This window comes from Coptis chinensis, chromosome 8 (genome assembly GCF_015680905.1).
Source record: "Coptis chinensis isolate HL-2020 chromosome 8, ASM1568090v1, whole genome shotgun sequence".
In the NCBI taxonomy this organism is placed as follows: domain Eukaryota; kingdom Viridiplantae; phylum Streptophyta; class Magnoliopsida; order Ranunculales; family Ranunculaceae; genus Coptis; species Coptis chinensis.
This window is the reverse complement of record NC_141463.1, coordinates 78,086,831-78,103,248: the sequence shown is the minus strand read 5'-3', so window position 1 is coordinate 78,103,248 and position 16,418 is coordinate 78,086,831. Positions and strand designations below refer to the sequence as shown.

General features: G+C 40.5%; 1 protein-coding gene across 1 annotated transcript; it reads left to right on the top strand.

Moving 5' to 3' along the window:
* Positions 1–12,089: 12,089 nt before the first annotated feature.
* Positions 12,090–16,044, top strand: LOC147483236 (NADPH-dependent oxidoreductase 2-alkenal reductase-like). The gene is made up of 6 exons (XM_086580913.1): positions 12,090–12,470; positions 12,925–13,105; positions 14,376–14,542; positions 14,939–15,021; positions 15,152–15,278; positions 15,389–16,044. Exons 1-6 carry the CDS (start codon positions 12,222–12,224, stop codon positions 15,647–15,649), a joined length of 1,068 nt encoding a protein of 355 aa, XP_086437039.1. The 5' UTR covers positions 12,090–12,221; the 3' UTR covers positions 15,650–16,044.
* The last annotated feature ends 374 nt before the right edge of the window (positions 16,045–16,418 follow it).

Genomic DNA, 16,418 nt, shown 5'->3' with positions numbered 1-16,418 from the left:
GACCCCTGGGATCGAAGGAATGGATGGAGAGTCTTTGCCGACGGGTCAGCCACAGACAATTGCAGCGGGATAGGGGCAGTGCTGGTCACGCCGGAAAACAACAGAATTGAGTTAACTATGAAGTTGGGGTTCGCGGCATCAAATAACGAAGCAGAATACGAGGCAGTAATAGCGGGCATGAGAATGGCAGAAGAGGTAGGGGTGAAAGAGTTGACAGTTTATTCCGACTCAAATCTGGTGGTGTGTCAGGCTAACGGAGGGTTCGTGGCCGCGCCCCACGCGATGGCAAAATATCCGACGCGTCTTTGCAAAAAGAGGGCTGCCAGTTCGCTGGGTTAGATTCATACATTTGGGTCGCGGTGAAAACAGACATGCCGACGCCCTAGCCTACGTGGCGGCCGCAATCCCTGAATCGGAAGAAAGAATGATAAAGGTAAAGCGATTGGAGAAGCCTAGCACGGAGGAGGGAGAGGAAAGAGGGGTGGAGGTATGTCATGTAGAGGAGGACGAAGGGGGATGGATCGTACCCATCAAGAGTTTTTTGTCGGGGGACGTGGTGGAAGATAAAGGGGAGAAAAGGAGATCGGAACGTACATCCTGAGATAATACGGCTCATAGAGGGGAGCTATATCGGCGAATTTCGCCGGGCCTTTGTTAAAGTGTCTCGGGCCGAGATTAGCCCTTGAAGTGTTAGCGGAGTTGCATGAGGGAGATTGTGGAAGTCACTCACCGGCGGTGACAACAAAGACACGATCGATATCACAGGGCTACTTTGGCCGCGATATGAAAAAAGGGACCGTGGACTATGCTAAACGATGCGAGAAGTGCCAGAAGTTCGCCCAGATGATCTTTGCACCAGCGAACCATTACACACGTTGTGTCAAGTCCGTGGCCTTTCGCAATGTGGGCAATGGATATAGTGGGTCCGCTGCCCATGGCTACAGGTAAAAGGAGATTCATGTTGGCGGCCACAGATTATTTTACCAAATGGATTGAGGCAGTGGCCCTGCAACAAGTTAAGGAGACTCACGTGATCAAGTTTGTGTGGGAGAACATCATCTGTAGATTTGGGTTGCCATATATTATCATAGCAGACAATGGAACCCAGTTCACCGGGTCCAAGGTGAAAGCGTTCTTACAAGCATACAAGGTTAAGCAGGGGTTCTCGGCCCCATACAATCCTGAAGGCAATGGGCAGGCAGAGTCTTCCAACAAGGCCATTATGAACAATCTCAAGAGGAAGCTAGAGGATAAGAAAGGAGTATGGGCAGATGAACTCAGTCATGTTCTGTGGGCTTACAGGACCACGCCTAGGACATCAACAAGGGAAACTCCCTTCGCTTTGGCTTACGGGGTAGAGGCCGTGATTCCCACGGAAATGGTCGCAGCCACGACGAGGACAAGGGCGGTGGAGACGGGGTTGAACGAGGGCATACTGGCAACGGATATGATCTTAGCAGAAGAGAGAAGAGACGAGGCGCGGATCAGACTAGAGGAATACCACCGCAGCCTGCAGAGACGGTATAACAAGAGAGTCAAGCCGAGGCAGTTCAGGATAGGGGATGCCGTGCTGCGACGAGTGACGCAGAGTACCAAGAGAGAGAGTGATGGAAAGCTGGGGCCGAACTGGGAGGGGCCCTATACAGTGGTCGATGTGGGAGGAGCCGGTACGTACAAGCTAAGAACAGCGGGAGGAAAGGTGCTGGAAAAGCCATGGAATGTGAGAATGCTAAAAAAGTTTCATGTTTGAATGTAATGAAAATCCAGAATGATACACTGGAGCTATTTGTAAATATATAATACAATGGCACTTTTGGGGGACCAAATTTCACCGCTCTACGTAAACTGCAACAGTCAGACGAAACATAGGTGAGGGCAAGAGACGCCCGAGGACGAGAGGTCCATCTCGAGAGAGAGCCGCGGGTCGGGGAGAGCCGCCCGCGGAAGAAAGGCGTACGCTATACCGGGGGCAAAGAGAGAGGCCCAACGGAAAGCGAGGCCACTCTAACTAGAGGCTGCGGTGGGGATGAGCCTTCCGCGGTCGAACGGTTCAAATCGGACTCACGGCAGGTCGAGCTGCCCCGATGGAACCTAAAGTCAACGAGTGACTCCAAAGGGAAAAGAGAAGTTCCCAAGCGAGAGGCGGGAATCACACATGGGGGCAAGAAGAGAGAAGGCCCCAGCGTAGATAAGGACGAGATGAGTAGAAATAGAGACAAGAAATGACGAACAGTAGCATGCCAAACAAAGCAACAATTAAAACCGAGAGATTATACATGTAATCAGAAAAAGTGAAACAGTATCTACCACGCCAACATACAAATGAAAGGGAAAGAACTAATAATATTAGGGGCACACTTTGTTGGAAAAGTAAAGTACAAAATGGCTAAACAATAGCAGACAGCCGACGGGGGGCTAGTCTAAATCCTGCACCAGATCTTCGGCAAGGGGAGCTTGGTCACGATCACTCGAGTTGGGGCCCGGGGAGGCGGCCTCGCAAACAGAGCCTTCAAGCAGCGGATTGAGGAGAGCAACATCAACCGACTCCGAAACCGGCGGCTCTGCGGCAATGGGTACCGCGGTAGATGGATCTTCCGGCATGGGAGAGGGGGGCTTTTCGGGAAGGAGTCGGCCTTCTTTGAGTAAACGCACATGCTCCTCGGCAATCTTCTTGGCCACCCGCTTGTCAGCTTGAGCCTTGAAGCTTACCCGCAGCTGCTCCATGTCCTGAGTGTGTTGGAGAAGAAGAGCGGCTGTGGCTTCCTTGTGCTGGAGGGCAAGGGCGTCTCGCTGTTTGCTTAGGCGGTCGTTCACCCCGTCCATGAAGGCCTGGTGAGAAGCTTCAGCGGTCCTCAGTTCATCCTCAGCTCGGAGTTTGGCCATGTCCGCGCCGACAACGGCAGCTTGAGGCGCCACAGTGGCCCGTAATCCATCAGGGCCGCCGACCTCCTTCTCCAAGGATTCCACAGAGTCCAAGGATGAGAAGAGGCCGCGGATCATATAGGCCATGTCCAGGCTCACCTAGCAAGGGAAGAGCAGTCAGGATAAGGGTCAAAACAGAAAGTGAAAAGGGGATGAAAGAGACAGACCTTCTCCCAGCCGGCATACAAGGAAGTGCGATGCTGTTCGAAAGTCCCAGAGTCAGCATAGGCCAGGTCACGAGGAAGATGGGAGCCATAGAACATTGCCGAGGCCACGGCCGGGTTTTCCAGAGCGGAATCCTCTACATTGACCAAGCGGCCACGCACCTTGAAGTGGGGGCGGAAAGTTTGTGGTGCCGCGGACCCAGGGAGAGAGCGAGCGGTTTCTTTTCCGGGCCGCTGCCGATGAGGAGGAGACGGAGGAGCCGCAGAAAGGCTTGCAGAGGAAGAGGACTTGTGGCGCTTGTGGGGGGGCTCTTCAGAGGAGGGATCCGCGGACACGCGGGGAACAGTAGAGGCCGGGACAGTGTGGGAAGGAGGGACTTCCGTCACGTCATCGTCCGAGTCACTGTCGAACAGTTTGATCTTGGAGACGTCCATAGGAGAAGGTGATGAGTCGGCTGGAGGGGAATTGGGGGGAATATATTGATCGTCCCAGTCAGCAAGGGAACGAAAAGAAGGAGATGTATACTGACGGGGCCGGGAAGAAAGGTGTGCGGTGGACTTTTTGACTATCGCCTCTAGAGCCCGAGCCCGGGCCTGGGACTTGGAGGTTTTACGAGTGAAGCCGCGGCGGTGGGTTTTGCGTTGGGACGGCTGGGAGGCGGATAGTGAGGATGGAGAAGGACGAGGCTTTCGTTCTTTAGGGGGAGGAGGACGATAAAAGGGAGCTGAATATTTACCCAAGGTGTGCAAGGAAGGGTCAGTTAGTAAGGGGGTTCCGTGAGAGGGATCTATGCCGAGGACTTCAGCTTGAGAAGAGCCCAAATTGCGGAGTTGCTCGAAGATTGCAGACTTCAGCCGACGTGAAACGGGATTTGGAGTCGGACTTCCAACCCGCATGTGGAAAAAAAAATAGAGACAAGGAGTGAGTCCGCAGATAAGTCAACATAAGAAAGAGAGGCAAGAAAGTGAACTCACCCCGAGGCGGTGAAGGTGAGATGGTTGAGAGTCACTTCAGGGAACCTCCGCGACACACGAAATTACCGTAAACATACAGGGGTAGTGATGCCAAGTTTTGTCCGAGGTGGTGAGTTTGAGAATGAAGGATCGCTTTACGAGGCGACACGAAAGAATGGTATCCCACACTCACATCTTTGGTACTTTTGGCGATATAATAATGAGAAATTATGTCGCCAGGACTATTCGGGCTCGTGGTGGAGGTTATAATAGTTCGCGGCATACATGATACGCCAGAAATTGCCGATACCCTGGCAAGGGGGAATGTTGAAATGGTTGCATACGTCTACGTCTAGTCGGGACAGTGGCAGACGCAGCCCCGATACAATTTGGCCGACTGTGACCACAAGGCATCCCGGTTTGGGGGGAACCAGATGAGGGAAATGAGTCACGTCGGGCACGTGCTCGAGGAGGATGTCATTTGGGATGCCATAGCCAACCCTAATCGCCCAAATTAGGGTCGACGGAGCGCGGGGGGAGGCGTTGGAAGCTTGAAAGGCCGCCTATGGTGGGGGGGGGGCGCGTGGGGATCGGAGGAGAAGACTCCTCCGCGCACGCACCGCGAGGGAAGTCGGACCGCCGGAGTGAGAACTGGCATGGGAGGGAGCTAAGGAATATGAACAGCTTTACAAGTCAAATGTGAAAAGTAAGGAGAGAAGATTACCAACCCGGGTGCGCCAATCCAGCAAAGAAAGCGAACGCTGGAGAGAGGTGTGTGTGTAGAATGGAGGAGCGGAGGAAAACTAGAAGAGGGATGAGGGTGATCAAAACAGGAGCGGCGACGAGTGTGAGAAGAAAAAGAGGAAGGTGTAAAATGGCGAATCGATAACGGGCTAAGGTGAAGGGTGAGAAAAGAATGAGAAGGAAAGAAGGAATAAGTAGAAATGGAAGCGTGGAGGGGTAAAAGGGGAAAGAACTAGGAGCGAAAATCAAGAGGCCGCCAGTTGAACCAGAGGGAAGGTGACACGTGGAGGGGCAAGAACCGAGGCGACGCAGACCAAACACGCGGGGGACACGTGCGTCAACAATAGAAAGGCGTGCAGCCAAATTTACGAAAAAGGGCAGATTATTTGGGTTCTCGAGTCCACGAACATTCGGGTGGTCCGCGAACTCGAGAGGGGGCATTGTAGCGACACAGTTTATGATGGCCGCGGGTCTGGCGGATGAGGGAGCCGGGAAGAGGACAGGGTGTGGGATGACGGGCAAAGCTACCCGAGGCAGCCGGGCGAGAAGCCAAGTATGGAGGCCGAGTACCGAGGACAGATAGGGGAGAACCGCGGCGCGAAAGGCTAGCTGACATGGAATAGAACCATCTGGGCACGTGCCTAGCAGGGGAAGGGTGAAACCCTAACGTCGCACGAGAACTCAACACTTGGCAGTCCAGAGGCCGTAAGATGAGGGGACAGCTGGAGGGCCCAAGAAGGAGGAGGGTCATTATAAATAGAATAGTAGAGGAGGAGAAGAGGTAGGTCACAACAGAAATAATCCACTTCCCTCCCACTCTTTAGTAACTTGAGTACAATTATAATGGCGGATGAGGAAACAAGAAGTAAGATATACTGCCATAGAGAAGCTATAACAGATGTTCAGTTCAGAGTACAAAATATCATGATGATATATTTGTCGATATTTTTTTAGATTTCAAAAAATATATATAAATATCACGATATGTTTAGAGATATATGATTGAAATATCGGTGATATTTCAACAATATTTATGATATTTTTGTGATATTTTGTATTTGTAATAATTTTATTTAATATTTGCCATTATATCTATTATAATAAAACACAATGGATAGACAAAGGGTGGTGGAGATCGCGTGGGGATCTGAGTTAGATGTGCATGAGGATTTGCATAAACCTTTTCAATGGACGGTATTAATTTATAATGGTTAATTAATTTATTATTTAATTTTCATACTAAAAGCACGCTTACTAATAAATAATATGGTTTTAAAGAGTTGTATTAAATTTTCTACATGCATGGTATTGCTTTATAATAATTCTAACGGTTGGGTTTGATGGTCATGGAGAGTCTTAGGGATTAAGCCCACTTTTAAAGCTCAACTATTTAGGGATCATTTTGAATGAATTAAATGTTATGGATTAAATGGTTTCTTTATTTTCATACTTAATGATTTGAGAGGTTTCATTTGAAACAATTACTTTTTTATTATTATTATTATTATTATTATGAGGTGTATGTGTTTTTTTTTTTTTTTTTTGCAAAACAATGTGTAAACATTTATGGCGTTTTGAAACCTCAAAGTTTTCTATCAAGTTTATGTTTATGTGGGCTTGGGATTTGGATAAGTTTAGAAATGAAAGGACCCGCCCATCCTAGAGTCCTGCTAAGTGCTGACCGTTAGTGAAGATCAATAAATAGTATGTCCGGTTTAAAGTATTAAACCTTCTAAAACGTCTTTAAATTCACAATTGAAAGGAAAGAAACGTCTTTCACTTCCTACAACTCCTCTCTCCCAAATTCCAATTTCTAAATCCCAATTTTACCATTAACAACATGGAGTATCCCCTTTGCTTAATGAAATTTGTAACAATTATGAATTACTCAATTTCTGAATACTTCATTTTTTTAGAAACTGCAAGGAAGACTCCATCTTCTTCCAGGTATGTCTTCCGCTTTTCATTTAGGGTTCTAAGAATATTCTATAGGTTACTAATCTCTTAAATACTCCATAAGAATATTCCCTCATGATATATTTTCTCACTCAGGTTGCTTCACAGACAATTGCTGCTGGATTTGCATCATTGCCAATTGGTTCAGAAGATTCCGGTTACCTACACTGTTATAAGCTCTCTTTCATTTTCATTACATTGAAAATCTTATACGATTAATAAGAAATTATGTGTGATCAAACATTGAACTGAATTAGACGGTTGGTATTATAGTTTCTAATACAGTTTTTTTTTTTCTCAAGAGGCTTTTTTTTTTATGTTATGTTATTTAAACGAATAGTATTCCTGTGAAGAGCTCTTTCTTGAATGATAAGAAAAAAGGTTTATTCTTTGCATTTGAGAATCCGACAATTTCAGGAGTGTTATGGTATATACAGTTTTTCAATTTAAAATTGTTTTTTTTTTTTTTGTTATTCATAGTGGAATCTTACTTTTGGATCAAGTAGTTTCATATTCAATCATATTTTTCTAGCATTATTATGTAGATTTAATATTGTTTCCCCCTTTTAATGGATTTTTGGTTGTCTTTGGTGTTGTCCAAGTTCGTTAGTGTTGCCGCCTTCCAGTGGCATGGCACTGCCTTTGCTTGATAGCATTATTTGATTTATATATTTAATAATTTTTGTTTTTGGGTTTTCTATCTTTTCACGGACAAAACCATGTTAGGGATTCCTTTATATTTTTCTAGCATTATTATGTAGATTTAATATTGTTTCCCCCTTTTAATGGATTTTTGGTGGTCTTTGGTGAATTTATTTTTTCTATCCAAGTTAATATGGATGAGAACTTAGGCTATTATTGTGTTTGCCATTTTGCCTTCCAAAGGTGGCACTGCCTTTTGAACTGATGGCTGCCATTTGATTTATATATTTAATAATTTTTGTTTTTAGGTTTTCTATCTTTTCACTGACAAAACCATGTTAGGGATTCTTTTCTATTTTGATTATTGTTAGATAATTTCTTTCGTATGTATTCTATAATAACTATTGTTTCTTGCATCGAGATGATTGGTCGAATATTGGAGTTCTTATAAATTTGAAGGTACAAAGTTATCAATTTAAGCATCAGGTTTCAGGTACGACTTTGAAACCCCTCATTTATCAATCATGAATATATTTTTTTTATTAATTCTTTATTTGAAATATCATATGGATGAGAACTTAGGCTATTATTGGAATGTGGTTGTGTCCCTTTTGGATATTGGATGGTATGTAAATCTCGAAATTTTGTTGGTTATTTCATCTTTAATTGTTGGTTATACACATTCAAATTTTGGTGTTATTAAGTGCCTTAAAGTATGATCAGAATAGGGGATTGTAATAATTTTATTTACTATTTTGGGTTGTAATATAAGCATTGCATATATTATTGGCTTAACATGGCAAGCTACAATATCTTATTGTCGATTATGGTTAGAGAATGTGTGGCTAAACTTTCAACAGAATATTGAAATTTTCAGTGGAACTTTTTAAAATGGTTGTTGTTGGAAATTCATGGAGAATGGCTACTATTGTCAATGTCAGTTTGAGTTCCAGTAAGGTTATAAACTTTTTGAGTTTAATAGACTGACATAAGTATAAAACCTCTTTGAAAACCATTTCCTGATATGACAATGACATCATCTATCTTTTAACTTTAGAATGCCATCTCAGGCCTTGGTTGGGATATCACGAAATTGACAACATCAACTCAGCAATTATTGCGTTGCTAGGCTATGCTAAATCTCCCTCACTTCTCATTTTTTTTCCTTTATATATTCTGTGAAGAGTTTGATAAGGATAGATTTGTTTACTGCAAATGTGTCTCACTATTAGACGCACTAATTTATATGAAATACGACACGAAGATTTCTTTTCTGGGAATAGTTTCTAATCAAATTGAATTTTGAGGCTTTCAACCTCACGAAGCATGTCTTAATGATTACAACCTTTGAATTCTAGCAGTCATAGATAATTAAACTCTATTAATAGTCGAGTGTCTTCTTAGTTTGAACTATTTTTTTCTTTGTGCTTTCGGTGTTTCGAACTTTTGATATGCAACGTGCGATGTATAAAGGAAATTGCCTTTTGCAATTTCATGTTTTCATTTATTCTTTAGAAGCCTATTAAGTCTTACCTAACTATCAAATCCCCCTTTTTTTATCTCTTATCATTCAGATTGAGACGTGATATTTGCTGACCAGTTCAAAGTAGTATTTGATTACATTCAAACACATGAAAGGCATTGATCTTGGCATGAAAAGGTGGTTGATAATAAATATATTCATCTCGAGGTGGCTGCTGGTTGTAGAATTGGGTTGCAAAGATCTTTGGCTTCATGGACCGACTTTATGAATGAACATGAAAGAAGAGGCACTAATACATTGCGAGGGGGATAACACAAACATGAAACATCTTTAGGTAGCTACAATTATTTCTAAAATGGTATCACTTTCAAAATGCAGAAATAAGACGGTGTTAGAAGGCAAGAAACTGGAGGCAAGTTTTATGTAGAAAGGATTATTTATTTATTTTTTTAGAAGGAGCAGAAAGGAATTCAAAAAAAGCAGGTGAATATATAATTATTTTCTGGCTCTCAAGGGTTGTATGTTTAACATTGTAGTTGACACTATGGCATTAAGAACTGGGGGTTGCAGGACATGGTGCTGAAGTCAGGGTCAAGAAGATTAAATGGGAACTACCTGACCAATCAATGTAAACATGGACATCAAATGACAATCCTGGCGTATCAGGTTTTGGAGTGATATATAGAGATTGTGATTGCCATACTTCAGGCGTTATGTATGAATATTAGTATTAACACAAGCTCTGTTGTTGAGTGTTTGGCGATTTTGAAGTGCATCGAGGGGGGCGTCATCAAAGGGTTGAGGAGACTATTGGTGGAATAAGACTTTATGGCTGCTGTGAGGGCATATGGATCTTCAGAGCTACTGTAATTAGTGAAGCCTAAATGGTTAAAGTGTTGAAGATGGTTTAAGTGTTGAAGATGGCTAGAATTCTCTTTTCTGTCAAGTACTTGGCCTAAAACAAACTTTACGACTGCATGCCACACTTGGCTAGCAAAATCATGAGATTACAGTTGGTAAACCCACTTGGCTTACTAGGTAGGAAGTGCCATATACAACATACTTGAAATTTGTAAAGCAATTAGAGAGGGTATATAACTCTCTAATTAAAACTTTGTAATTAATTTTTTGTACTTATTTAAAAAAATGCATAGTGTTCGTATTTTAAGTACTAATGGTGTAATTGTTTGATTAATCCTTTTTTTTTCAACTTATATATATATTTTTTTTAATAAGCTGCATCTCTCCTCTTCACTCTTCATTTATGTATTCTTCACTATTTTTTCAGAAATTTCGATTCCTCAAACCAAACATAGCCTAAAGGAATTTGAATAAATTCATCTAGACTTTTTATTGTTTGATAATGACTTGAGATTTGCTACAGTATTTTCACGTTTCTTCCCATTTTATGAGCAGAGTTAATGGAATGCAAGACTTGCAAATATATTCCGTGTCGAAAATTGTATAATATTTTGCTTCAGATTTTGTGATAGTGGCCTGCAACTGGTGGTTATTGGACAGTGCTTTAATTTGGGAATAAAATTAGTATCTGAAATTAGAATGACAACAGAATCGTGTGTAAAATTGAATAGTAATACGGTTTGGAGTCTGGACTGATATTTGTCTCCTATATATTATTTAAAAATTGTTCTTCTTTCTTGAGAGTAAACTTGCATGCTAAAGTATCTGAATAAAAATGTGCCAACCACAAGAGCTTAAAGTAATATAATTAAAAATTATTCAATTACAAAAGAAACTGCATACTAAAATTGACGTGTCTTACGAATATATATTTTTTCCATGAACACTTAACAAATGATATTGAGTAAATTTACTGAATTATATTAACTTTCTTTTTCTGACCACAATGTGCATCAAGAAATGTAAAGACAAATGTGCCTTCGGCACGGGTTATACCTAGTTTCAAATAAATATAAATAATGTATCATGATATATCAAGAAATATCCACAATATCTATGATATTAGTCGATATTTTCATGTGAAACAATATCAAATATCTCCAAAAATAAGATATATCCACGATACGTATTGAGAAATTGAATATCTTTTTTTGCTAAAAGGGTGATTGATTAATTAAAAGAATAAATATTACAAGATGGAAAAATAAGAAAGATAAGAAGAATTCAAGTAGGGTATCCTCATCTGTGTACCCTGCTCAATACATTAAATCTTAGTTGATGAACTTAAAGTAGGTAGTATAATGATTCTCCAGATTTCTTATGAATGGAGGTCGAACATCCCACCATACCTTTTGTCCCATGAGTAGTGTTGCTCCATGTCTGGCACAACTATCAGTTCCAGAAATTAAATATCGATAAATACCTATATCCTGATATTTTGTACTATGGTTCAGTTACCTTGAATTTGCTCTTGCCAAAAGAAGAATGAGAAGATACAACTGCCACTCTGTCTATCCCCAAAACAAAATCTGCCCCCAGAAGAATACTTTTTTTCTGGTGGCGTTGCACCTCCAAAACATGGATTGTCGAATTGCTCCTTCCATGTTGCGAATGTCGTTCCGATATAATTGACTAACAGGATCAAATTTATGTACACTTGATTTGCCATGTAAAACAATGTAAATGAGTACCTGAGTGCTCTAATATGAAACAGTGACGCATATATAACAAACAGTATATATACTCTTGATTTGCCATCCAATTAAGTTACTTATTAAAGTTCTTTTAAAATAATTCACAGGATTTATCAAAATCCAATCATCCTTATTGCAATTGACTAACGTTTTGGTTCTTCGATACATGATAGTGATTAATTTGGTGAATGGTCTTCATAAATGAATAAAAAGTTGGCGAGTGGCTGAGTGCTGATGCATTCACTATTAACCACTAGTTTTGTAAATAGTCACGAAGAACTTCGGTTCCTTGGAGTTATTACCACAGATAAAATAAACTACAATCGACCCCCAAAACTTTGCAATATATAATAAAAATTTCCGGAGTCGGAAGATAGATCAAGATTTTGGAAATCTGCATTTCACCAGTAATCTTTTTTTTTCTTTTTCTTTTTGCAAGCATGAATTCGGCACTCAATGCAAACAGTACCACCATTTGTTAGAATTTCAATTTTTAGGCAAGTGTGACCCCTCACAAAAAAAGGTTAATGGCTACACCAGCACAAAGTCACACTCTAAGCAATCCACCTGCACCACAAGACTCGGTCTAGTGCTATGTACCACAAGAACCACAAGACTGTGTGTAGTGCAATTAATCTGAATTTCTATTAGAATTTGGATCATCTATAAAAACTTACAACATTCTAAAACGTTGAGACTAATCTAGATTTGAAATATTGCACTAGACATACAGAAGGAGAGATGAGTAGGAAGGATGAAGAAATGTTGGTAGAGAACAAAGAATGGATTTTATCTGCCTATGCACCTCAAGGCGTTCCAACGACCGATCATCTCAAACTCCAAACGAAGACGTTCACATTGTCCAATGATTCTATCCCTGATCACCATGTAGCAGTGCAACTCTTATGGCTCTCGGTTGATCCATATCTTCGCACCAGAATGACTGGTTCTCAAGATGGGCTTTATTCTCCTCAGTTCGAGTTAAATCAGGTTCCAACTCCCAACCTTGTTCGCAAAATACAGTTAAGGGCACTTTGTTTTCAAAACCGGATCCCCTCTGCCGCATTCAAAAAGTTATTAATAATTATTATTATTTTTCGGGATGTTCGAACGGAATGCCAATACGCTGTAGGGTTCTGTAATCGAAATCAATACTCGGGCGAGGAGATCCTCATGCAAACTAATGAAACTACACCATTTTTGCCAGTTTGAAACGGAATTCTCTGTTCCTGTTTATAGGAACACAGTTGCTAGTTGCTACAACTATGCACTACATTTAGGAATGGATCCAACATGAACGGTTCAACTTCCTTGAAAACTGGCAAGATGGTGTAGCCTATATTTGCTAATTACAAACTTGTTTGTATTTTCCTTTCAGTTTTGCACAGTTAAATCTAATCTACCAGTTCAGACTTTGTACACTTATACTTTCCTGGAAGCATAGGTTTTGACTGCATATGGAATAGGAAGGGTGATTAGATCCAAAGAGACTACTTATCGGATTGGTGACATTGTTGTGAATCCATTCTCTCCGGTGGCTGAGTACTGTATTGTACCCATTGATCATCTTCGAAAGGTCGATCCACACAGCAATATACCCCTGCCTGACTATCTCAGTGCCCTTGGTAAAATTCTTTAATTAAGCTGGTACAAAATTTTGGTTACATTTAAATACTCTACGATTTTTTTTATTAATAAACTTCTATTCATATGCAAAACTACATGATTCTCAATACCTTTACAATAAGGTGTTGTGATCAAAACATTTAATTTGACTGTTAAGTAATTTTTCACTATAATAATGTACAAGTTCTAGCCCAGGATTTTGCTTTGGGATTAAGGATGGTTCAATGTAATGTCCTCCTTAGATTGCTTTATCGCTTACATCATCATATCACTAGTCACTACCTAAGTCAGAAGTCCTAAGTTCTAACAGTGGTCTTGACGATTGAACAGAACGTCAAGTGATATATGGAACTCAGGATGCATGCATGAAACCTACTTTTGTAACCCATCCTGTTTCAGAGACCAATATATGAGAGTAATACCAATGAAAAAAAACAGAGGGTTAATTAGACTTAACACACACACACCCACACCCCACCCCATTTTTTCAGATGAAGAAACATGGCCCTTGGATCTTACAAATGGGGGTATCACTAATATTTTTGAAAATGGGGTAACACTAATTGCAACTAGTAATGGGGGTAAGTCTAGCTAACCCTTGCCTACATGGGCTCTAACCCAAAGAGGTCTATACTTCAACAGGAGCTAATGGCTATTGATGCAGGGCTAGAGGGGTGTCTGAAACATGGAATTACCAAAGTACAGGTGTACTCTGACTCTATGATTGCTGTGAGTATAGTTAATGGCTTGACTACATCACCATGGTATTGTCAGAATATTGTACTATCTATCAGGAGCAAAAGGAAGAAACTCAGTTATAGTAGTGTCAACCATTGCTATAGGGAGACCAACAAGGCTGCAGATTTATTAGCTAAGTGTGTAAAAGACTCTCTCGAGACTCTTTTGTATTTTATACCCCCTCTAGATGAACAATTGACTAAAATCATTGAGGAGGATGTAAGAGGAACAATCTATGTAAGATTTTGATTAAGGAATGCAGGTAGGGGTCGCCTAACCCCATAGCTATCATTCAAAAAAGTCTAGCTAACCCAAGAACAGACCCCTGAAATGATTATGTTTTGGAGTATCTAAGTAGATGCTCGACGCAGGTGCGTCTAACATTATTCAAAACATTTTGTAGTTCTTAAACTTGATCTGAGCATTCTTCAAGTTGAGGTAAAACCAATTTATTTTATTAAAAGGACTCTATGATAATTAAAAGCGAAAATTAAACTTGTTGCTACATTTTTGGAATTTGTGATGGTTCAGGAGTTCCTGGATTTGCTGCTTGGGTTGCAATTGAAGTTCTTGGACAAGTTAAACCAGGAGAGAATGTATTCATTTCAGCGGCTGCAGGAGGGGTGGGAATGTATGCTGGACAATTGGCGAAAATCAAAGGGTGTCGAGTCATCGGTAGCACTGGGTCAGATGAAAAGGTACGCTAAATGACTCCAATAAAACTGTTTAAGACTTTAACTAACTGTTTATGGAGGAGTAGGTTAGGGCTTAATTAGGCGTAACACGATTTTTCGCTTGCAAGTTGGAATGCTACGTGGGTAAATGAACTTCAGGTGCTGGAACTGGCCTAATGTCTAGAGGCTAGCACCAACACACCTCTCGCGCGCTGCTTAGCGAGCATGAACTTGTTTGGGGATTCCAAGTTTATTAGACAGCAAAAAATCTTTGTCTGCAACAAATTGATCCTAATAGTGCTCTACAATTTCTTCTTTATACCTGATAAATTGGAAACGCACCAGAGTTAACTGATGCTACACTGTCTTTGGTTCATAAGTTCATTCCAACTTACTAATATAACAAATTTACTTTTTCAGGTCAAACTTCTAAAGGATGAGCTTGGATTTGATGATGCATTCAATTACAACAAAGAAAGTGATTTGGATGCTGCCTTAAGCAAGTACGTTAACCTCTGTAGCTTTTTTACTTTCGAAACATTATACAACTCCAGCTTATATTTATATATTATATACTGTTAGACACATCCATTTCTATCACTATTTTTCATTTGCAGAATTCATTCTTTGTAGGTACTTTCCTAATGGTATAGATATTTACCTCGAAAATGTGGGTGGTAAAATGTTGGAAGCTGTCCTTAACCATGTCAATTATCGTGCTCGTATCCCTGTTTGTGGGATGATATCTCAATACAATCAGGTACATTTTTCATAATCATCATCTATATCATGTATTATTAACCGATTCAAACAAGCATATTTTATAAGTTCTACTCTTAGACTGAAATTTAATTTACAAATGTTGCTTAGGTATGGACTGAAAGGGAAGGGGTTCGTAATCTACTCAACATAGTTGGCAAAGAACTGAAAATAGAAGGATATATGGTAGGTTCATATCTGAATCGCTTGGGAGACTTTGCTAAGGAGATGGAGGACCATATGAAGCAAGGGAAGATCAGTTCCAAACATAAGATCTACTACGGAATTGAGAGCTTCGTGGAGAGCTTAGGATCCATCTTTTCTAGCTCTAACATTGGAAAAGTATGTGTTCAAGTTAACAAGGATATCTAAGCATGCATTGTGGATCCCCTGAGCTCATTGTTGAGGTTGGAGTTGGACTGGATAATAAGTTGATGGAAGATCTTGATATATTCATATCGTTACTTATTCCATAATTTTTTAAGAATTCCAAATCATTTCGTGGTTTAATTTGCATAACTTCACCTAAAAAGTTCAACCCTTCATGGAACTGCTAGAAGCAAATATTAATGAGACTTTCTTTGGTTATTTGTTTCTGACCCATGTCCGTCCTTCACCTAAAATTTCTCCAAGTCCTTTCTTCATAATTAGACGGAATCTGTAATTGTTATTCTTTACAGTTTACACCCCTTTATATGATTCAAAGGTTAATTTGTATCAACCCCCATATTTGTCACCAATTTATAATAAACCTTCTACTTTTGTAAGTATTATGTCTCCAAGCCGTCTAACTTCTATCTCAGGTTTGTTGGTATTTTATCTAATACTAAAATTATTTCTGAATTTCAAGTGTAAATAGGAAAAAGACAAAATTTAATAATAACTCTTTTTTAGAAATAATTTTAGTATTAGGTGGAATACCAACATAACTAAAATAAAAATCAGACAGTGTAGGAGGTAAATTATGGATTTAGACAAATTCACACGTGATTCAAATCATTCAAATTCACAATTCACTTAATGTTGTTTGAGTCAATTGGTTTTGGGCCTAAACCTCAAACTCTGAAACCCTCAAATTAACAAATGCTTACACTCATGGCCCGCTCCATTGCAAGTAACTTAGAATAGTCGCGGAAGGCCC